The 20,678-nt window shown below is 43.6% G+C and overlaps 1 protein-coding gene across 13 annotated transcripts in view; it reads left to right on the top strand.

Annotated features, from left to right (window-relative positions):
- Positions 1 to 20,678, top strand: part of FAM13A (family with sequence similarity 13 member A) — a 128,630-nt gene that overhangs the window by 92,235 nt on the left and 15,717 nt on the right. For 12 of the 13 annotated variants that reach the window (XM_074540896.1, XM_074540892.1, XM_074540895.1 and 9 more), the window contains 8 exons: positions 2,124 to 2,274; positions 9,891 to 10,104; positions 10,453 to 10,591; positions 11,677 to 11,758; positions 11,887 to 12,107; positions 13,469 to 13,552; positions 17,297 to 17,392; positions 18,919 to 19,002. In XM_074540896.1, the coding sequence (XP_074396997.1) occupies positions 2,124 to 2,274; positions 9,891 to 10,104; positions 10,453 to 10,591; positions 11,677 to 11,758; positions 11,887 to 12,107; positions 13,469 to 13,552; positions 17,297 to 17,392; positions 18,919 to 19,002 (1,071 nt within the window). The remainder of the gene's footprint in view (positions 1 to 2,123; positions 2,275 to 9,890; positions 10,105 to 10,452; positions 10,592 to 11,676; positions 11,759 to 11,886; positions 12,108 to 13,468; positions 13,553 to 17,296; positions 17,393 to 18,918; positions 19,003 to 20,678) is intronic. The other variant, XM_074540893.1, reaches the window with a different exon arrangement.

Genomic DNA, 20,678 nt, shown 5'->3' with positions numbered 1-20,678 from the left:
CTTTGTTATTAAAAATAGCACCTGTTTTGAAACTCAGTGCTTTATTTCTTTCCTTGCCTTAAAATATAACCTTTAAATACTGTGCTGGCAATTTACAAGCTGTTTATCAACTGGTACATTTGGCCACTGACCAGTCTTTGTTTGTGAGTACACAGACTATTTAAATCCTGGCAGGAAATTTGTCAATGGACCTTAGAGAAATATTTAAGTCCTCCCAACCTGGAAGTAGCTTAAAAGATACTGAATGGTGAATTAGCATTTTTCCACGCACAGCTCTCACAATAAACACGTTTGTAATCAGATTTAGCATCAAGCTGCATGAGTTATTAGTGCTTGGCAAAGTATCATCTAGTGTTTCATTTTGTTATAATGTCTCAAAAAGGCCATTTATTGAAATGAACAGGAAATACACACCTTACACAAATACAATGCAGAACACTCTTTACAAATACCAGGGTATTCATCAGATTTTTAGAACAGTAAAACAGCCCATGTTGAAAGAGACCTCAAAAGATCACCTGATCCAACACTTTGTGGGAAAGAAAGCCTAGATGAGATTATTTAGTACCCTGTTCAATTGCAGGGATTGATGGAACTGAATCCAGATGAAAACTTTTATTCATATGATTTGTCTACTACGCAACTTTTTTCCCTTTTCCTGAAAGTTACTTGTTTTTCTCTGCTTAAAAGGGAAGAGATGCACCAAACACATTATTAGCTTTCTGCAGATGAAAAAAAGTAAACATGCCTTAGTGGCATGTACTAAGGATATTGAAGCATTTGGCTGTGCTTCTGGATTCATAAGGGAAATAGGTTCAGAAATGCTGGTTATTTTTTTTTTGGCCTGTTTTCTTCCCAGATCAGAATCTACAGATTGTTTACTAGGTTTACAGAGGGAAAATCTGCATGCTGGCTGCCCACTAGACTATATTTGAGAGAATTATGCCTAAGCTGTTCTTAACAAATCCAAATAGTTTATGTAGTAACATAATCCTGTCTATTCATCTAGCTCCGTGTTTGTTGGTGGGTTTATACATATCACACTACATGTTTATGTACATGCACTACACTTCCTTTTCCCTACTGCCCTCTGTGAGGCATTACAGCTAATTTATTTTGGAGTGCCAGAAGCGCTCTCATCGGGCGCTGTCACAGGCACGCGCACTGTGTCCCTGGATTGTGGGACTGGCAGGGATTTCTGCATAAACACACACGACGTGTGCTATGTGCAGGGGGAACAGTGCTCAGACAAGCAGCAGCTGCTTCTAGGTACTGCTAGCTGATGAATCATGTACTTGACAGAATTCTGCTTTTTTTTGGGTTTTTTGTCCCTGTTACTGGATGCTTCTGAGAATTTTTTGGCGTTTTCCCAGAGTCCACACTGCTTCCAGCTGAGATGCCAAACCCTGCTGCTGTTTGGATTTGCGCAACACCGCTTTAATACCCAGAGCTCCTCCATAAATAGTTCTGCTCTCCCCACGCCCAGCTAGAAAACAACCACAGGAAATCGGGGAATGTGCAGCCAGCAGAGCTTAGCTGGCACTAATTGATCTGAGCCAGCACAGCCTGCATGAGAGCATTCATGTACGTAGCCCGCGCTGCAGGCTGGCTGCGGCTGCTGCCTCGGGAGCTCTGGTGCCTGCTTTTTAGAAGGCACCATATTGACACAGCCTCACAGCAGCAGCAGCAGCAGCAGCGTTTTTGTTGCTGCTCGAAGGAGTTGCGCTCCTGTAGGAAGTGTACGCAGCCACCCCCTCCCTTTCTCCCTGCCTCCCTCCCTCCCACTTCATCCCACTCCACTGCTGGAGGCTTTCTCAACTGCATGCAGTTGTCAGGGCAGACAGTCTCAGGAACTTGCAGGAGCTTCCTAAAGAAGGAAAAATTCAAGGAAGGCAGATGGACGGATGTTTTTACTGGTGTGAGTGGGCAATTAGTACACAGGGGTCACCAAGCAAGGGATTTGGATTTGGAGCTGGAAGCAGCAGGGTCTGTTTGGATCTTTTTAGCTAAAGGCATGAGCTTACTGCTGCTGTGACTTGCAGGGGTTTTTTCCCCCCACTGCATCCTGAGACTCTTTTTTTTTTTCCTTTCTCTCTCATTTCCTTGGGTGTATGGGAACATAGCTGACTTCAAGTATGAAGATTCAAGAACATCCAAGCATGCCTGAAAACAAGTTGCAAAGAAATCAAGATGCTGATGATCAGGAAAGCAGCTTTGTATCTGAAGTGCCTCGGCTGGATTTAACATCACTGTGCGATGACAACAACTGGGAAGGTAGGATTGTGTGATGGGCTGGAATTGTGTGAGTGAAATGGGAGAGAGGGAAACCTCAGTGGGCTGGGTGTATCTTTATGTGATCATGTTCCCTTGCTAAAAACTATAGAAAAACAACTTTGTCCTGAATATAGAACTGAAAGTTTGGAGAAACTGGAAGCAAATACTAACTAGGAATGGTACTAACTCTGATTGTCACTTAGAGGTGGAAAATTAAATGTTTTATTCTTGGAGTTACTTTCATGTTCTGTTTAGTACTGTTAAGTCTCTGAGGATTTCAAGATACCTTATTTCTTAGTGGCTGGTCAGTGATAATTAAACTAGACTGCCCTACACTTCAAAGCAACTGGGTATTTCAGAGTCTAAAAAGAACTTTTCTTCGATCTCTGTTTGGAAATAATGATTCACACCTGAAAAGCGCAGCTGGTAGAAAATGCTGTCTGTCTGTTACTTTGTCTTACAAACAACTTTTTTTTTGTGTATGTTGTGAAGGAATTCTGATGACCAGCTTAAATGGCAGTGTTAAATTGATTGTATGTCATATAAATTGCAGTAATACTATTTCTTAGCTCTCCTCTGCAGAGTACATGCTTGGTTGGCTATACACTTACTCATTTAAGAGTGGGAATCTGGGCAAACTCTGTGGGTGCCATGACCTTAATTTCATTTGAAATTGAGATGAAGTTAAGGTGTCCAGTAGTTTTGGGATCAGACTCTTTTCTAGTTACACAGTATGCATCTGTGTACAAGCCAGAGTTGTTCTATTAGTTTATGCTTTAGGAGTGAAAGGTTTTGACAGTGAAGAAGCAGGAAAACACAGTGTGGTGTTTTAATAAAGCAAGGGAGGGAAAATGTGCAACTAATTCATTGCTCTAAAACAATAATCTCTGAGGAACACTGAGAAGGGAAGTTCTCTGCTCCTGCCTCCCCAGTGTACGTGACCTAGTATGTTTTGCCTTTCTCTCTAGGAGGTGAGTAGTTATGACACTTCAGGTGCAAGTAAAGAAAACCCACAGCCATGGCTGCCTTTGATTGAGCCAGACAAGCAGACACCATGCACAGGAGGGAATTTTTCCATTTGCTTGCTAGGTGGGGATTCCCTGTGTGGAATCACCACACATGCAGCAGGCTGATCAAAGTGTCACAGAAGGGCTCCCGGGCAGCCCTGGCTGCTGGATGTTTACTGAGGGGCCAATTAGCAGAGCCCTGCACGGTCTCAAGCCAGGGGGAGCATGTCTGTGTTCTCAGAGGTGATGTGTGGCTTCGGCCCTTCTGTGAACCTTGGGGAATAATGACTTTTTTTTCCTTCCTGCATTACTAATAGGAGTCATATGAACACATGAAGGGGAGTACACAGCTCCAGTCTGCCTGCCAAGGCTTTCCCATTGTATGAAATAAGTTGCTTCTTTGGTGCAACTCCTTCTTAGTAGGCACTCTCTTATGTTTGGATTCTAGCTCTCTTTTGCCCTGCAAATATGACGCAGGATTATGGGCACATGTGACTGTGCTTCTCTCTGATTGCTCCTTTCTCCTTCTGTTCACGTGTATTTCGCAGGAGGAGGAGGTGGGCAGTTGCAAAAGAATCAGCTGTCTGGGGTGAGAGAGACATCATCCCCTGAAATGCGTGCCTTCCAGAGTCACCATTTTGTTGGTGTGGTGAACAGCAGCAAAATGGTGCCTTCTGTGTCTCAGCAAGGACACACTAAGTCTTTCCTAGCTGTGGATATGGAATCAAGCTTGCAGCAGCCAGAAAGAGGAATATCTTAACATCAACTCTCAGACTGCTTCTGCAGCTAACAGCAGAGTCTGTTGTTGAGACTGGCTTTGCAGGGCAGGGTTGTACCACCCATCCACACCTTAACAAGGACATCCATCCTCCCTTTCCTTACCTGCCAGCCCAAGTCACTCAAACCTTCACACATCTCTGCAGGATCCATGCCACAGCTCTGGTTGCATCCCCAATGAAAAAGAGAAATTAAAGGCTATGCCTTCAAATGTCCTAACACTGAGCTGTTTATTGCTTTGCTCTAGCAAATGTGGTAGGTCCATTTCTTAGGAAATTACCCATTCTTTCAGGACATAGTTGAGCTGATGTTAGGGGTGATGGACATACAGACCATCCAGTGACCAGGGCAACTGCTGGGACTTGCACAAGGGATGTGTGAGAACAATTACAGGTTGAGGACTTGCCTTCAGCTGTAGCTGTCACTGCCTCCAGTCAAATGTTAGGAAAGAGCCTTCAACAATGGGCACAAAATTACACAAGACAGCCTTGTCCATTGACTGGATTTTATTTGTCACTCAGACAGGCTCTCCATCATTTGAAGAGCAGAGCTGCCTTAAAAGCCCTCATTCAGGGGCATAGAACTATGAGAACTGCTGCCAGGTGAGCTGGCAGGCCCTGCGCCCTTCATGTTACACTAGAAGTAATTTTCTACTAATTTTTTTCCCCCCATAACTTTAATCTCATAGTCAAGTCTGTACACAAGAGAGATTGGCTGTACTTCTCCAGGCTGTGTTCCCTTTACCTAAAGCTGAGCACAGAGAGGACAGAGACATTTTCTTCCTGCTCCCTGCAATGCAGCCTCACACTTTGCCATGTGCCCACCTTCTGCATCCCACTCACCTGCTAAGTATAGAGGCTTGTGTAGGAATCATCAGGCTGTTGATGCAGTGCTCAGGGCGTGAGCAGTGCCCCAGCCAAATTCAAGCTCTGAACTCCTTGCCTCAGTGCATTTCCCATGGTCCAAGACTGTTTTCCTGGTGTGCACTTGGCAGTTGTGGATCAGGGAGTTTTATTGCCCTGGATGTGGACTGTCCCTCCCTGTGAGCTGGGATGTCCCATCTGACTGCTGGGTTTGCCTGCTGAGCTGAGATGGCTTTGGGAGCAGGCATGTCCAGGGCTGCTTCCACAGCTAAAGGTTTCTGATTGTTGTGGATTACGTTTGAATCAGTGCAGTGACTGAGGGGAACAGAGTGTTCTCTCACAGGCCAGCACTGTTGTGCAGATTTCTCACCAAATGTTTCTAATTCAAGCCCAGAACTTGCTATCCTGTCCTCAAGGAAAATCTGGAAGTATGTTGCTCTCCATAGCAGCGGCTGGCCCTGTCAGCAGGCAGCTCAGGAAATCAATATGATGTGTGATGGCTGCTGATGTCACCCAATTACTGACACTTGAAAAAAGTTCTGTAGCTGAGATTTCGAGCAGAATTTGCAGTAACAAGATCTTATGAAACAATCAGCTGGCATTTTTCTTCAAGTTTAAAAATAAAAACAAAAGCAGAAGTTAAAAACACAATTTGAGTTCAAGTATTGCAGCACTTGACGCCCTGAGGGTGAAGCTGATTTACAAATAGTTTTGACACTGACTTAATTGATACTTTCCCATGGAAAAAACCCAGAGTAATGCAGAAAAAATCCATATAGTATAGCAGAAGGGAAGCTGAACTTAGCTTTCTCTTTTTCAACACTGTGGACTTAGATTGATCAGTTTATTTGTGTGTAACACTCTTTAGCACGAGAAATGAAAAGGGGCTGAGGCACATTCTATTTTTATTGCTAAGTATAAAAAAATTTCACTGTTTACTGACTAGCATCAAAATATTAACATTGGTTTTTTGATTGTTATGCCATTCTATAAGCAAAATACAAAGTTTGCTTGCTAGCTGAGAGATGTGTCATCTCACTGAGTGAAGAGGTGTGGTAGGGCTGTATTTGGGCTATTCTTTTGATCTATGTAGGAAGAATGCCTGCTGATGTATTCAAACAAGGATATTTTCATAGTTATTTATAAGATGAAAATAGGTTGTTACTGAGCTAGTGAATGCTTTGGATGGAGATTTAAATTACTTTATTCATTTCATTATGAGAGGTCTTTCTGGATTATTTCAAGTGGCATTTGATACTAGCACCTCAGGTGTTATAATGTGTTTAGACTTTTCAATCCCTCTGGACTTACTTCAATTGACAGTAGCTAAGGTTTGGCCTCATTTGTTTGACACATGGTGTGTAAAAGCAGTGTTAGCAGCATGTATGAGCTGTGTGGCTGCAGAGAGGGAAACAGGAGGTGCCTGTGGTGTTTTGCTGGCTGTACCTCAAGTGGTATTTGTGTGCAGACACCCCCTGTTGGCCCTGCAGCCCCCAGTAACCCTGTGGCCAATACACAATGTAGTGATAAAAAAAGACAGGTTTTGTCAGCAAGATGGCTTGGAGCTCACCAACAATACACCAGTTTGATACAATAAATCTTTCTTCTTGTGTGAAGCACTTCATGGTTCACGTTTATTAAACTCCCCAGCCCTCTATGCAGCAGGTTGGCAGAGGGGTTGTGCTGCCATAGGCAATGCTCTGTGTGCCTGTGGAGCTCTGCAGAGCCACACCTGGCAGATGGCTGACAGCTTTGTGCAGAGATGAGCTGGCTGTGGGATTTTGAGAGGGAGGGCAGCGCTTCTGAAGGACTGCAGCCTCACTAGCAATACAGTTCACTGCTTCTGTGCCAGCTTAGAAAAGGCATGCCTAGAAGAAATGCCTAGAGAGTCTGACCAAGGCATTAAAAAATTTTTCACCCTTTCTCTGCAGTGGTTACAGCCATGATGGCCAAATATTTCCCTCTTCTTTTTTCCTTTGTTTTTTTCCCATGAAAAGCTGTCATTCTGGAAAATGGGAGTGGGGATAGTACATGGAAAGAAGGTGAAGATGAGTTGAAAACTGAGATTTTTTTCCCTGAGCAGGAGACATAAGAGGAGTTAGTGTACCTGCTCTGTCAAGTCAGTGGCAAAGAAAAGGTGAAATGTTTACAATCCCTATTGACATTTTGTTCTTCAGTTAGCAGGAAGAGGAAAGGCTGACAGCATTAATTATGATAGTGGATGCTTTAAAACTGGGCTTCATAGCAGATACTTCAAAACCATTCAGTCCAGGAGTTCAGCAGCCTTCAGAAAAAGCTTGGTGCTTTGATAGCTATCTTGGCTAAATGAATAACAAAAGATATTATGCATCCTGTTAAAGAGGAATTAATTAATTGTGTACTGTCAGAAAAAAAGCAGTAGTTTACCCTTAGTGGGTTCCTGTGTGTTTGTGTGATCCAGCAATTCCAGTGGTTCCAGCTGAAGGGCCTGGCTCCTGGCCAACAGGAGAGAGAAGGCAACTGGACTGCAGCTCTGGTCCACTTAGTGATCTGATGTAGATAAAATTTGTAATTTGTACATATCCAAATATGTTCCTTGATGAATTGCTGTGTTGCTCTCAGGGGTCTGGCCATTTTGTGTCTAGTTGAGGTTTTGTCTTCTAAATGTGTATGGTCAGCAGGGGAAACAAAATTAGCCATGGAGTCAGGCCTTCCAAGAGCAAGGGTTAAAGAAAACTGATTTTCTATAGCAGCCATTTCTTCTGTCAAGTCTCAAATTTTATTTTCCTTTTAGGGCCTTTTTTTTCATTCTCTTTTTTAACACTTTCTTCTTTGGAATGGGAGTTTTCTGTTTTGGGGGAATATTTTGAAATCAACAAAATACAAAGTAGACACACCACAGTCTCAATTAGGTTACATAAAGTGCTTTGCTGTCTTTTGAGGTTTGATCAGAGGCTCTTTGAGCCATTGCAATTCCCTGAATGTCGCATGCTATCTGGTTTTAAATCCACCTTGGACAAAGTCACGTACATCATGCATGATTAATAATGGCTTTGTTAGCTGGTGTGGTAGGAGCTTAATTTAGTTACTGCTAAATATGCCTGAATTTTCTAAGTTTATTCCATTTATGTAAATCCCATGGAGGTGTTACTTAACAATTTCCAAGAGGAAATTCAGTTTGCAGGTGAGAGGTATTCAAACAATTAGAAATGAGAGATGTCTAGAAGAATTTCATGCATCATTTAACTCTTGTTGCTGCTGGTCAAATATATAATTTTTTTCCCCTTTGTATTACCCTTTATTTTGCTACAAAAGATCTTGTGAGAACCTTCCTAAAATCGTGAGAGATCCAGGGAAGTGGATGCAAAATATTTCAGGTATTAGAAAATACCTAAGGCTGAACAGAGCTTAGAAAACCTCTCTTTTCAGAAATTACCCAAAGGAAGTTCAGGCTACCTAAGCTTTCTAAACCATGGCAAAACAGCCTACCTACACTTGGGGCTTGCAAATCCCATGGAAGCAGCCCCTGTGAGCCAGGCTTGTATGTGCTTCTCTTACCACAGCACCTTGGAGGGGCTCTTATGCAGGAATCTTGTGCAAAAACCTCCTGTCACCCCTTCAGGGCAGCACATCAGTGTGCACACAGCACCACCCTCCAAGCAGAGGCATGCCATTTGTATCCATGTGCTAAGGAGGAAGGCAAAAGGAGGAGAGCATCATTGGAAGATGTGCACAAGCAAAACAGCACTGAGCCCGTGCCCAAGCTGCTGCATTGGCGATGCTCTCGCACTGCCTGAATTGTACAGAGGGGGAATGTTAAACAGCACACAGGTTCTGCAGGGGAATCCTCATGCAATCCACTCTGAGCTGTGAAAATGCTGACCTTCTTCAGCAAAAGGAAATACTGCTTTTTATTCATAAACTGATAAGTTCAAAAGCCCCCTCTCTGTGTGAAGGAAGAATAGACACACGAGGCACAGGAAACAATTAGTCCGTAGCTCTGGGACTGGTCTGGGAGCTTTCTATAAGGTTTTTGTTTTGTTACTTGACTCTGGAACTATTTGTTAGATTTAGAAGTTCAAAGCCTGGCTCTTAGCACCACAGGATTAGACAGTTTAAGTAGGAGCATGCAAATCAGCTTAGTAAACTATCTGAACATAAAATGTTAGACTCCTTATGGCATCTGGAGGGAGTGATCACAAGATTGAGGCGATTGCTTTCTATGGGCTCTATTATGCTAATCAGCAGTGCTAAATTGGGTTTCCCTTTCTCTCCTACTCTACCACCTCCTGTACAACATTGCTTTTGCTTCTGGCTGGTTATGTTGTCCAGGGGGCTGAAGATTTCCTCTCTTTTCTACCATACTGCAAGCAGGATTGCATGTGAAAGGGTAAAGGGGAAACTCAGACCATGTTACTATAATTGTTAATATGTGGGCTGGGCACCCTGTGGAACAGGTGGTAATGTGGGACACCTTTTCCTTGAAGATTAGAAGAACCTATGCTTACTCCTAGGCTTTGAATTTCTAGTAACAGGCAACAGGGGGGCCTATAGGAGAGCCATTAATACACTATTCATTTACAGCGTTTGTACATCCTGAAAGCGAAAAAAAAATTCTTCTGGAATCCAATTGCCTCTGCTATATATATGCCATGTGCCAGTAATGCTCTTTGTCCAGCATAACTTTTCCCTCAAAGGTGCTAGCTGGCGATTGCCTTGCTTGGTGTCAGTCCATGGTAATTCCTGGTCAGCCTTTGGGTAGTTTTCTATTGCACCAAAGAGATGACTTATATTTGTGTAGGTTCCCTGCTGTGGCCAGGCTTTGTAATGGTTTACACACAGGGCAGATGGGAGTAGTGACCAGAGAATGCCTGGTGACAAGAGTCACAGTCCAGGACGAGCAGGTCAAGGTTCATTAGAAAGTTACCTGGAGTCTGTCTTGTGTATAAAACAAACCTGATAAAACCAGCCTTTGTCTTACTGTTCCCAGAGCCCATCCCTGCTCTCTCCTCATGGCAGCGAGACGGCTTAGACTCAGATGAGGCTCGCCTTTCCCCGCAGGCCGGGCGCTTGATTCGCCAGCTTCTGGACGAGGACAGCGATCCCATGCTGTCCCCTCGGTTCTATGCCTATGGACAGAGCCAGCAGTACCTGGATGATACAGAAGTGCCTCCTTCTCCTCCCAATTCTCATTCCTTCATGAGGTGGGTTGTGATTTGCCAGTGCTGACTCTCTCATGCAGCTGCTAAGGGTTTGCATGGTTGCATCAAGCAGCATCTCTTTGGATCGGCTGTGCTGCGTTGGGTTTCTGTCCCCGCTCACAGGAAAATGATATTTTATAAAAACTTCTTTGTAGTTGATTTCTGGGTTTGTGCGTTAATATCTAGGGCTGTTAGAGCATCTTTTGCTATCTGTCATTGCAGAGTAGCAACATAGCATTCTCACTTTTGTGGGCCTTGCCTTTATTCACACAAAGTTGAAGTGGCCTTCTCTGCATCAAGATGTACTGTGGCTGTTTGGATAAGCTCTTCTGCAATCTCTGCTCTTGGCAGGAGACGGAGTTCGTCTTTAGGATCCTATGAAGATGACAGAGAAGACCTTACCCCTGCACAGCTCACCCGGAGGATTCAGGGCCTGAAGAAAAAGATCAGGAAATTTGAGGACAAATTCGAAGAGGAGAGGAAATACAGAGTGAGTTTCCAGGAGTTCAGCATTTATGTGGAGATGGATGCATTAGCTGCAAAGGGAAGGGACACCAGGGAAGTGGGTCAAGCATACAGAGGGACACCAGGGAAATATGCCAAACATACAGAGGGCTTGAAAGCTTTTATAATGACGAAAGGAAAAAAAAAAGGCAGAAGACCTGCTGCCCCCTCAGAAATCTGTATGCTCACCAAGCAAATTGCCTTTCCAGGTATTATGTAATAATCATGCAGCACAAGAAAGGAAAGCTAATGAATTCATAAGATTTTGACCACTGCGTAAGACACTGTGGAGGAATAGCTGTGTTCAGTTTCTCTTTGTTTGTTTATTTATTTAACTTCAGCATATGGGAAGCACAGTGGCTGATCTCATTTGCATGATGGTAATCCCAGGACACCTGTGCATTGCAGCTGCCTTCACTCCTGAGCAAGGAACCACAGTCAAGTGCTGCTAAGCAGCAGCAGTGTACTGGACTCTTAATTTTTCTGACATGTCCTTCTGATGCACAGAAAGCTTTGTAAGGAACTGTAAAGCTTTGCATGTGTGTATCTTTGGCTATCTAAATGGCAAAGAATTGTTCTGGAAAGATCTGGTCTGCAGTAGGAAAGGCTGAAAAAATGCTGCTGTAGCCTAGAATTTGGGTTATTTGATGTCTTTGGATGTAAGGCAGCCTTTGGTGTGGATACATGAGTCATAACACTTTTCCAACTGTTCATGCTAGGTTTCCTCTATTTTAGAGGTACCCTCTTGTTAGGAAACAATAGACATGAGGATTCCAATGTGCATCCGGCCCTCTGACTCACTCCTACAGCTTAATCATTGGCATCAAATGTTTTGTGTTTTCTAAAAAGAAAATGCATTTCATGATGCCCCTAAGACAGAGTGTTGTGACAGGCAGGAGCAATTGAAGCAATGTCTGAAGTTTGCTGCTCAGAGGTGTGCACCTGCCAGTCAGAAGCTGGTGCCTGTGCTGGGTCCATATTCCATTGTACCCCTTTGTGCCACAGACTTGTTACAGTGAATGGCTCCTGGTGGTTTAACACAGATTCAGCATGGCTTTTCTTTCCTCCCAGCCTTCCCACAGTGACAAAGCAGCCAACCCTGAAGTGCTCAAATGGACAAATGATTTGGCCAAATTCCGAAAGCAACTTAAAGGTGAGAACTGCCACTGGTGCACCTTTGGGGGACAGCTTGACTCTGCCTCATTTAGATTTGATGTGAGGCAGTGATCCTGACACAGTCACATTTTAAAAATGAAAAATTGCTCATCTTTCCCTGCCCAGAGTCCAAACTGAAGATCTCAGAGGAAGACCTTGGCCCTGTTGTGCGTCAGCGCAGCAACACGCTCCCCAAGAGCTTCGGCTCTCAGCTGGACAAGGAGGATGACAAGAAGCAAGACCTGTCAGACAAATCTGCCAAGCCTGCTGTGGAAGTGACCCTTGAATCCATCCAGAAGAAGCTTCAAGAGAAACGAGCAGAGACCAATCGACCTGAAGACATTAAGGTAAATGTAGACAGGTCACATTTAGGCCTTTACATGCAAGTAGGTTACTTGTGGCTGCACAGTCACTGTGAAAGCATTGTGGTCTTCTACATTTTGTTAAAAAGTCTGCAGCATTTAGTCTGGGCTCACTTGCTTTAGTTCCTTTCCCTCTGCCTTTAGTATCTTGATTTTTTTCCCAGAGCTCAGTTTCTATTGTATATTATCTTTTGTTCTTTGTCTGACCCTTGCATATTCCTAGTAATGTTTCTGAATTATTGCAATTTTTTCCTGCCCTGTTTTTGGCTGTTTCTGTTGTTCCATCCAAAGGTTTTTGTCAAATTTTGGGTTGTCCAGTGCTTCTGGAGATTGTGTCATCTGCTTGCTTCTTGTTCACCCCAAAACTGAATGTTGTTCTCTCAGGGTATGTTACTGCTAACCTTCAGAGTTTCACATTGAGCTCCATTAGCTGCTGTAATCTCTGAGGGTTATCAGTAGAGAGGTCTTCATGTCTGATGTGAGCTCCTGAGGTTTGGGCAGCCTTGTAAATGAAGTCCTTGAGTCTGCTGACATGTAAATTGTGCACTGCTGTGTAAGAGTGAGGCAGACAGCATTATCTTTGTTTGCCAAATCTGCAGAAGAAAAACATACAGCATGTGTTTTGACTATTTTCTGACTGTAGCAAGAACCCAAAGCCTGGCCATTTACAGAGGGACTTTGATAGTATTTGGTGCTGTGATAGGGAGAAAAGGCTTGGAGTCAGGCAAATTCAGTGGGGGAATTTTGGCCAACTTAGTTAGAGAAGTCTTCTCTAACTATCTTACCTTTTTTTTTTTGGGCTTTGTTCCCTCTTGTCTGCTACAGCTTTTCACTCCATAGCAGAATTGGCAGAAAGAGACATTATGACTGCACTTCAGTTCTTGGTAAAGTGTGCTTGTGATAGTCAAAGCAAAGGTGAGAAGCTTTACAAGAGGTTCTGGAGTTTGTCTCAGATTTGGAGAAAAAGAAAGCAAATGTATTCTGTTGTAGAACTAACATTTCAGATCTTAACTGGAAAAGATCCACCAGCATTAAAAGTTACATGGTGTTGTTTTTTCAAAGCACACTTATGATCTGTAAATCCACTTTAGGTACATAAAATACCTTCATATGCAAAGTTTGTGTGTTTAATCTGCCTGTATTGAGCATGGAGTTCTACTCACATTAACAGTCTCTTTAGCAATGTAGCTGGGAAAAGACAATTGGAAGGTAGAGATGAATCTTTAAACCATAATGATGGTATGACAAGACTTTGGTTATGGCACAGATCAGAATTTTAAAGTCCAGGAATCTGACTTTTTTTCTTTTCTTCCTCCCTTTCCCTCTCTCTATGCCACTTTTCATAGGACATGACACGAGATCAGATAGCAGCTGAAAAAGTGGCTCTTCAGAGGGCTTTGCTGAATTATGAAGGCATTCATGGCAGACCGGTATGTACTGCAGATTTTGATTTGTTTGGTTTTTTTGGGTTTTTTTGTTGTTGTTTTTTTGTTTTGTTTTGGTTTGTTTGTTTGTTTTTTGTCTCAAAGTACATCTTTCTATGTCTTTGTCTATAGTTAATGATGCCCCTTTTGATGTCAGGTCACTAGAACTTCTTGCTCTCTAAGCCACATGTGCACCCTCTAATCCACCTCCCTCATCCTTTACTTCCGCAGCTGCTGAGGAGTCTGTTCCAGGCAGGGTGATGTCCTCACACAGCACTGAGCTGGACAGACACCTGCAGGACAGAACCTACAGGCTGAGTGGTCATTATTTTGGGATTGTGCTCATCAGGTTCCAGTTTGAGGCCCAGTGGACAGTCTGCATGAGAATATTTGTGTGTGGTCCCCTATCCAGCCAGGAAGTTTGCAGTTTTCTGATATCAATGGTATAAGGCCAACTTATTTGTGAATACAGAGAATTAAGTTTTGTCTCCTGTTGATCCTTGCTGTGGCAGAAACACAGTGGCTTCCAGGCCATGAAGCTGATGAAGCTGGCTTTTTATGAGTCACCCCTTCTCTTTCACTGATGTCATTATAATCTCTGTGACTAGCTATATAGGTAAAGTAACTTAATTTTAGAGTGCTGCTAATCCCCTGAGCAGTGGCTTGGGAGCAGCATATTACTGCTTATAAGGAGTACTTGATTGGTGCAGCTCACAAATCTGTCATTCTGCTGCTGCATGAGATTCCTGATCTTTTCCTTCCAAATTATATCTTCCTTTATCCATTGTTTTAAAAAGTCTCACTAGTTTATTTAAATGCCTTCTTGGAGTGCTAATATTGTACAGTCACAACTGTATTAGCAACTGAAAATGGCATAGTTACATGAGAGGACAGGCAGATTTATTCTTGTGTAGAAAAAGGGCAGCACAAGGGAATCCACTTAACCTTCCCTGTGTTCTCTGTGAGACCAAGTCTTTTTTTGCGGCTTTTACAATTATATAAATCAACAGTTGGCATCTTACTGAAGTGAACTCACTTCAGTCTGTTAAAAAAAATAACAAGCCCAGAGCCTATCTTGTCAGCATACTTTTATTTCCACCTACCTTTTCCAATGCCTCATTTATACAACTGCTTTTTAATTTGTTTTGTTTTGAAATAAGCTGTCTATACCTAGTAACACTGAACTGCATGGCAAGGAAGACTGATCAGCTTTTGCTGTTCCCAGCTCCTGGCAGAGCAGCAGTGGAAAAGTACTGAGAGCTTGAGGAGAATGTGGATAGTTCAGCCAAGGGTTTTTTTCCTTAAAGATATTTAACTAAACAAGAAAAACAATGGAGCTCAGATTTATTGTGCAGCTGGGTCTTTCTGCACCAGTGATAGATGAACCTGCAAAGGTGGAACTGAACTGTTTTAGTTAAGCCAAAAGTCTGTCTGCAGAAATTCTTGAGCTGCTCTAACAATGCAAGCAATGGTCTGTTCTCCGCTGCTGCTCTTTTGCCACGTGGAGTGTGCCCCAGAGTTGTGTCAAAGGCTCCATTATTCTCACAGTCTCTTTGCATTTTGATGTTCTCCCAAAATATACTTGGGTTTTACTGGTCTTACTTATGTTTACCTAATGAGACAGTGTGCCCATGTAGTAAACATTTACTTTCAGAATATGCTTTCTGTAAAGTTTGCTGATGTAAATAAGCTGCAGGGCAGGCTCAAACTCCACACACTTAACTTGCAATGCCTGTATTCATTATCTGTGTTGCTCCTCCACACTGACACTCAGACACTGAAGGATGTTGTTGAACTTTTCCATTCTTCAACATACCTAAGGACTTTGTACCCATTCCAAGGCTTGTGTTTATTTTTCTGTACAGAACAGTGCTGTTAATCAGCTTTGAAATGTTGTTAATTGAAGGTTTGATTCTCAGCCTCAGCATAAGCCTCATCATAGTCTTGGGTTTTTTTAAGTAACAGACTGTCTGAGCCAGCAGTAGTGCTGTACCTCCTGTTCCACAAACTGCTAATCTTGTAAAGCTAGGAATAATATTATATATATATTTAGGTTATTCAGTTTCTCTAGTTGTATTCTGGATGGGTTACAGAGAAATGTTGAAAGTTGGAGGCAACTTGCTAGCCAGTGCAATTGAGTGCAGGCACATCAGCACAAAACACAAAGAGGACTGAGTGAATTGTTTCATGCTGTTCACATCCCTCTAATCCATGTGAGCTGCTTACTCAGTGAACAGGCAGCTTGAGGCTGTCAGGAATTGGAGCCCTGCTGTGCCTTGGGGGTGTGGGACATTCAGCCCCAGAGCTCAAGGCTGCCCATCTGTATCCCCCTTATCAGGCCTGGGGATATTTGCATTGAACCAGTAAAGGAATAAAGATCTTCCTCCCTTCCCTCCCTGTTCCTTTGCCCCCAACAGAGGGAACATAGGCTTGGTTATCAGGAGGAAGATGGATGCTACCTCCAGATTCTTAGAGTTCATCCCTGCCATCCCACTCCTGGCAATACTTACAGCCTTTTTGCCCCTCCCAAGCCAAAACTGTCTCTCTTTCTCTGGAGGGAGGATGTAAAAGCTTTAGAAAGATTATGCCAGTGAAAGTTAACTGCAGACAAAATAAAAGGCAGTTTAAAATTGCCTCACTGTCTGAAGCTGTGTTCCCTTTTCTCCTGTTTCTGTTGTAGAAAGAGAGACTGCACAAAGCTCTCTAGGGGTTGATGCTGATTTTTATATGGCAGTTGTTCAGGTGCTCTGGTGATTAGCAGCAAGTAGAAAGGCATGACATCAGTTAAAGCTTCCTCATAAGAGCTTTATAATCTAAAGTTAGACAAAAGATCTAATGGAAGGGCACTTATAGGATATGGGTCAGACAGTGCTGAGTGATGATCAGGTATTACTGAGGATTTTGTTTGTTTTCCTAATGTGCTGTAAGAAAACACTGAAAAAATAAACCCCACCTTAAATCTGAAAGAAAACCAGAAATAACACACTCAGTTTGTAATGCTCTCAAAACTGGGAAGGGAGCACAAGAAGGAATAAGGAGCGGGGGAATTAAGGACAGAGCAATATAAGGAGCACCTGAGGTGGACATCACAGCACTATTCTCTTTTCTCTATGCCACACAGCCATGGCACCTTCATCCCTTCCAAGCATTGCAGTGAGTCCTTCCCAGCAAAATGGCTGTGAGGAGGGATGGAGGGCAAGGTTAGGGGGCTAAAAAGAAGAAAAACTGCTGGCTTGTACAGGAAATTAGGAGGAATAGCAAAGCCAGAAAGTCAGCCGTTGTGAAGTCTGTAGTTTACCATACTCAGGGGAAGTCTGCTGACATTGCAGCATGCAGTCAGTGCAGCTGCTTTCTCTTTTCATGGGTCACAAGCACGGCTATTGAGGGCCGGCCACAGGAACAAGGATGGGAAAGCTCAAAGCTCAACTGCTGCTTAGGGTGGCAGATGTGACTGCAAGCACAGAGTGCTGCCTCCTCAGGTCATTTTGTGCTGGGGACATCTGATCCGTCTTGGTCATTTAAAGCACCTGTCCCTTCCAGCCCCTGTACAAGACAGCCCACACAGCTTCAGGTGGCACCAGGCACAGGCGATGCCATGGTAGACAGCAGTTTCAGGGCTAATGCTGCTCTCCTGTCACCCCCATACAAGTCTCTTTGAGCCATCAGACTGAGGGTGATCACAGGCACATGAATTCTGGAGTGGAGTATTTGTTGCAGGTTTCATGGGTGTCCCCTCTTTTTCCTTTTCAGGTAACCAAAAATGAGCGGCAGGTGATGAAGCCGTTATATGACAGGTATCGCTTGGTCAAACAGATCCTCTCCAGAGCCAACACCATCCCCATTATTGTGAGTAGAGCACTCTTCTGTGGGGTATTTCTTTGGTTTCAAGCTGAGGAAGCAGGAATCACCACACTTTTGGTTACAACACAATCACTGAGGCTAAGTCCCAACCTCTGTTATCACTCAAAGATCAAACAAATGAGTGATCAATGACACACTTCACACTGAAGTTGGGCAAAGCTGGTCAAGGAACTTTAGTGCCCACCTGTGAGCCACAGGGCACATCACACCTTGTATTGTTTCTTCTTTTTCCATTGGGTTGCTGCTGTTATTTCATCCATCCTCTGTTTGGTAGAGCCTCACTTCTTTTTCCATACCAACCCATGCTGAGCTGTAGGTCTTCCATGCTGCTTGGTTCCACAGGGTTGTAGGTACAGGGTTCCTGTACACAGCACACAGACTTGAGTAGATCCACAGGAGATGCCAGGCGTGTCCTTGGATGAAAGAAAAAGCCCTCAGTCTTCTAACACTTAATTTGTATTAAGAGATCCTCTAAGTGGTGGATATTCCCTCTTTCAGGGCGGTGCTTTGCCGCCAGCAAGGAACTCAATAAACCCCTCTAGGGAGAAAATTCACTGTTTTTAATTTTTGACAATTTGTGTAGACCAGTTTTTAAAAATTAATTAATCTAAAAAACCCACACTGTGGACTGTGGGAAAAGAGTTCTTTTATCAAAGTTCCTGTTTACTCTATCTGTCATGTATGAACTTTTTTTTTGCTTTTCCTGAGCAGTGCTCATGTCCTGCCCACTTTCTGTAGACGGCCAGTGAAGTGAATTGGCTGGCACAGCATTACCCAGTGCAGTGTCATTGAGGAGTGGGGCTTTGTTCTGCAAATGCTGGGAGGTGTTCCTGGTCCTGCATTTAAAACAAAATAAAAAGCTGTTCCTCCTGGAATATGCAAAATAGTCCCCAAAATGTGTGCTGTGAAGACAGTGCTGGCAGTCGAGGAGGAAGCTGTGTAGGTGTGCATGGGCAGTTCAGTGCAAAGCTGTCATAGAGAGCCCAGGTTCTGCTAAGACACAAAACTGAAAATCCACAGAGGGTAGCAGAGGAGAGGTGAGACTGTTTTCTTCCCCAGTCTTCTGAGTGAGAATAGTGAGAGGCTCATAGAGAGACAGAATGCATTTGAAAATCCATCTCTACATCAGTAGGTACTTCAGTGGGGAATCAGGCTCCTGGAAAGCAAATCTGGAGAGCCTGTCTGAGCTTACCCTGTAGCTCTGCAGAGCCAGCCGTTGGGCTGGGGATTATTTTCTTGCAGCCTTTGCCTCATAGTCACTACCCAGCTAATAATCATCCAAGTTTCTTTTTAAAACAGATTGGCAGTGGTGTCCTTTGCTAAGCAACATCCTGAGAGAAAACAGCCCAAGGTTCAGGGGGTTTGCCAGGCCTGTTTTTCTTCCTTGAGAAAGCTATTTCACCTGGTGGTCCAGCAATGAGCTGGGAGTGTGTGGGTGAGACTGAGCTGAGAGCAGGTGGTGGAGGAGAAAGGGGTTCACAATGTAACATACTTGTTAACACCTGTCACAGGGTTCCCCCTCCAGCAAGCGGAGAAGCCCTTTGCTGCAGCCAATTATCGAGGGCGAAACAGCTTCCTTCTTCAAGGAGATAAAGGTGAAGACCTCCAGCTGCTAACTAATTGCTCAGTTTGCATCAACTTTCCCCTTATACCAATGAAACAGAATGGTTGATTGCTTTTTTTTTTCATCAGTGTTGATTTTTTTGCAGTGTCCTCCTGAAAAATCAGTAGCTGCTTTAAGCCTCGCCAATTCTGATCAAATTCTTCCCTTGTTGTAGATAAGACTACAGTGTTTCCTTGGCTTTGCATTCTTTCCTATCCTTGTCCTTTCCCCTCCATCTGCACATAATATATTTTATTTTGCTTTTAAAAAAATTTTAAGAATCACAGTTACCCAGGTACCTTGCTTTTTTTCTTGCTTTCCTCCTTTATTTTAAAAGACACTAACTTGTTTTGCAGTAGTTTCTCTCACTCCCAGGCTCTGTGGCTTGCTCACAGCACCGTGGCAGGAATGAGCTCTCACAAAACTAACCCTCGCACGTGGAGCCAGACGGGGCACTCACAGGATCCTTACCTGCTCCCCTCCACTTGTTTTATCCAGGCTCTTTTTCACCACCTTGTGCAGGGCCTTTTTAACTTAATGAGGATAGAAGTAAGAACAGCTTGGTTCTGCTAGTTGATGCTTGGTCAGGTTTGGATGGCAGGATTGTTGTGTTTCTTCTTGTGCTGCTGTGGAGTAATAATTTGGGGTGGGGAGGATTGCTGTGATACTGGGCCTTCCCCTGAGGAATAAAGTCCAGCAGCAGACCAGGACACACAGCGTGGAGCTGAGCCCTCCCTTGCAGTGTAACAAGGGAGAGAAGTGCTTCAGCACATTTGGGTCATATTTCTATTATCCAGCCAGAGCCTGGTTAGATGTAAGTACTGCAGACTTAGAGATCTGAGGTGATTGAGTGCAGTGGATTGTATATTAATGGACTGTTCAAGGCACATATTCTTTAATACCAGATTGCAGATTGAAGATGTTAAGCTGCTGTTTGGAAGCTGGTTAATGATCACTGAGCTTCTTAGTATTTTCTAGATAACTGCTGGATCAAACCTGCAGTACTGGTCTGGTGGGGAGTGGTTTTGTTTGCTTCTGTTTTTTCATTTTAGTGTGTCATTTTTCCCCACCTCTGCTTGCAGCCAGTGTGAGAACTTAGAGCTGTCAATTATGGTGATCTCTGATGGCCAGCACGGGCTGGAAACCAGTCCTGCAGGGAATACAAACCTGGAGGGGTTTCTGGAGTAGATTTAGATGACAGCCTTAAGCCTGCTAACATGATGTGCCTATTAACACTTAAATGGGGCTTTGTGAAGCTGCACCTGGCAGCATTATACTGAACTACACTCAGAAGTAAAGAGAGGAAATTGGCAAAAGACCTCAAAACTTAGCTCCTGCATAGGTCCACTATGGGCAGGGAATCACAGGCTGCTGACAGTGTCAGTATTTGTGTGTTTCTGGGTGAGGTTTTCTTGAAGCATTTGGGATAGTTGACTAAAAACTTGAAAGGTGTTTTGAGGTGACCTTACCAAACATTTTGGTAAAGTATCTTGAATGTTGTGTTGGGAAAATTGTTAGGATTCTTGTTTTGTGGGAGTGCTGATGACAGGATACTCTGGGAATGTGACATTTGTAACTCTGGATTGCCTGACAATCCAAGCAGGTGCATGCTACATGAATCTTGTGTATGAAGATCATTCTGGTTCAAGGTGTAAATGTTGCTGCAGG

The sequence above is a fragment of the Zonotrichia albicollis genome, chromosome 5 (genome assembly GCF_047830755.1).
Source record: "Zonotrichia albicollis isolate bZonAlb1 chromosome 5, bZonAlb1.hap1, whole genome shotgun sequence".
In the NCBI taxonomy this organism is placed as follows: Eukaryota; Metazoa; Chordata; class Aves; order Passeriformes; family Passerellidae; genus Zonotrichia; species Zonotrichia albicollis.
Note: the sequence above shows the minus strand (reverse complement) of the source record. Positions and strands in the feature narration are given on the sequence as shown.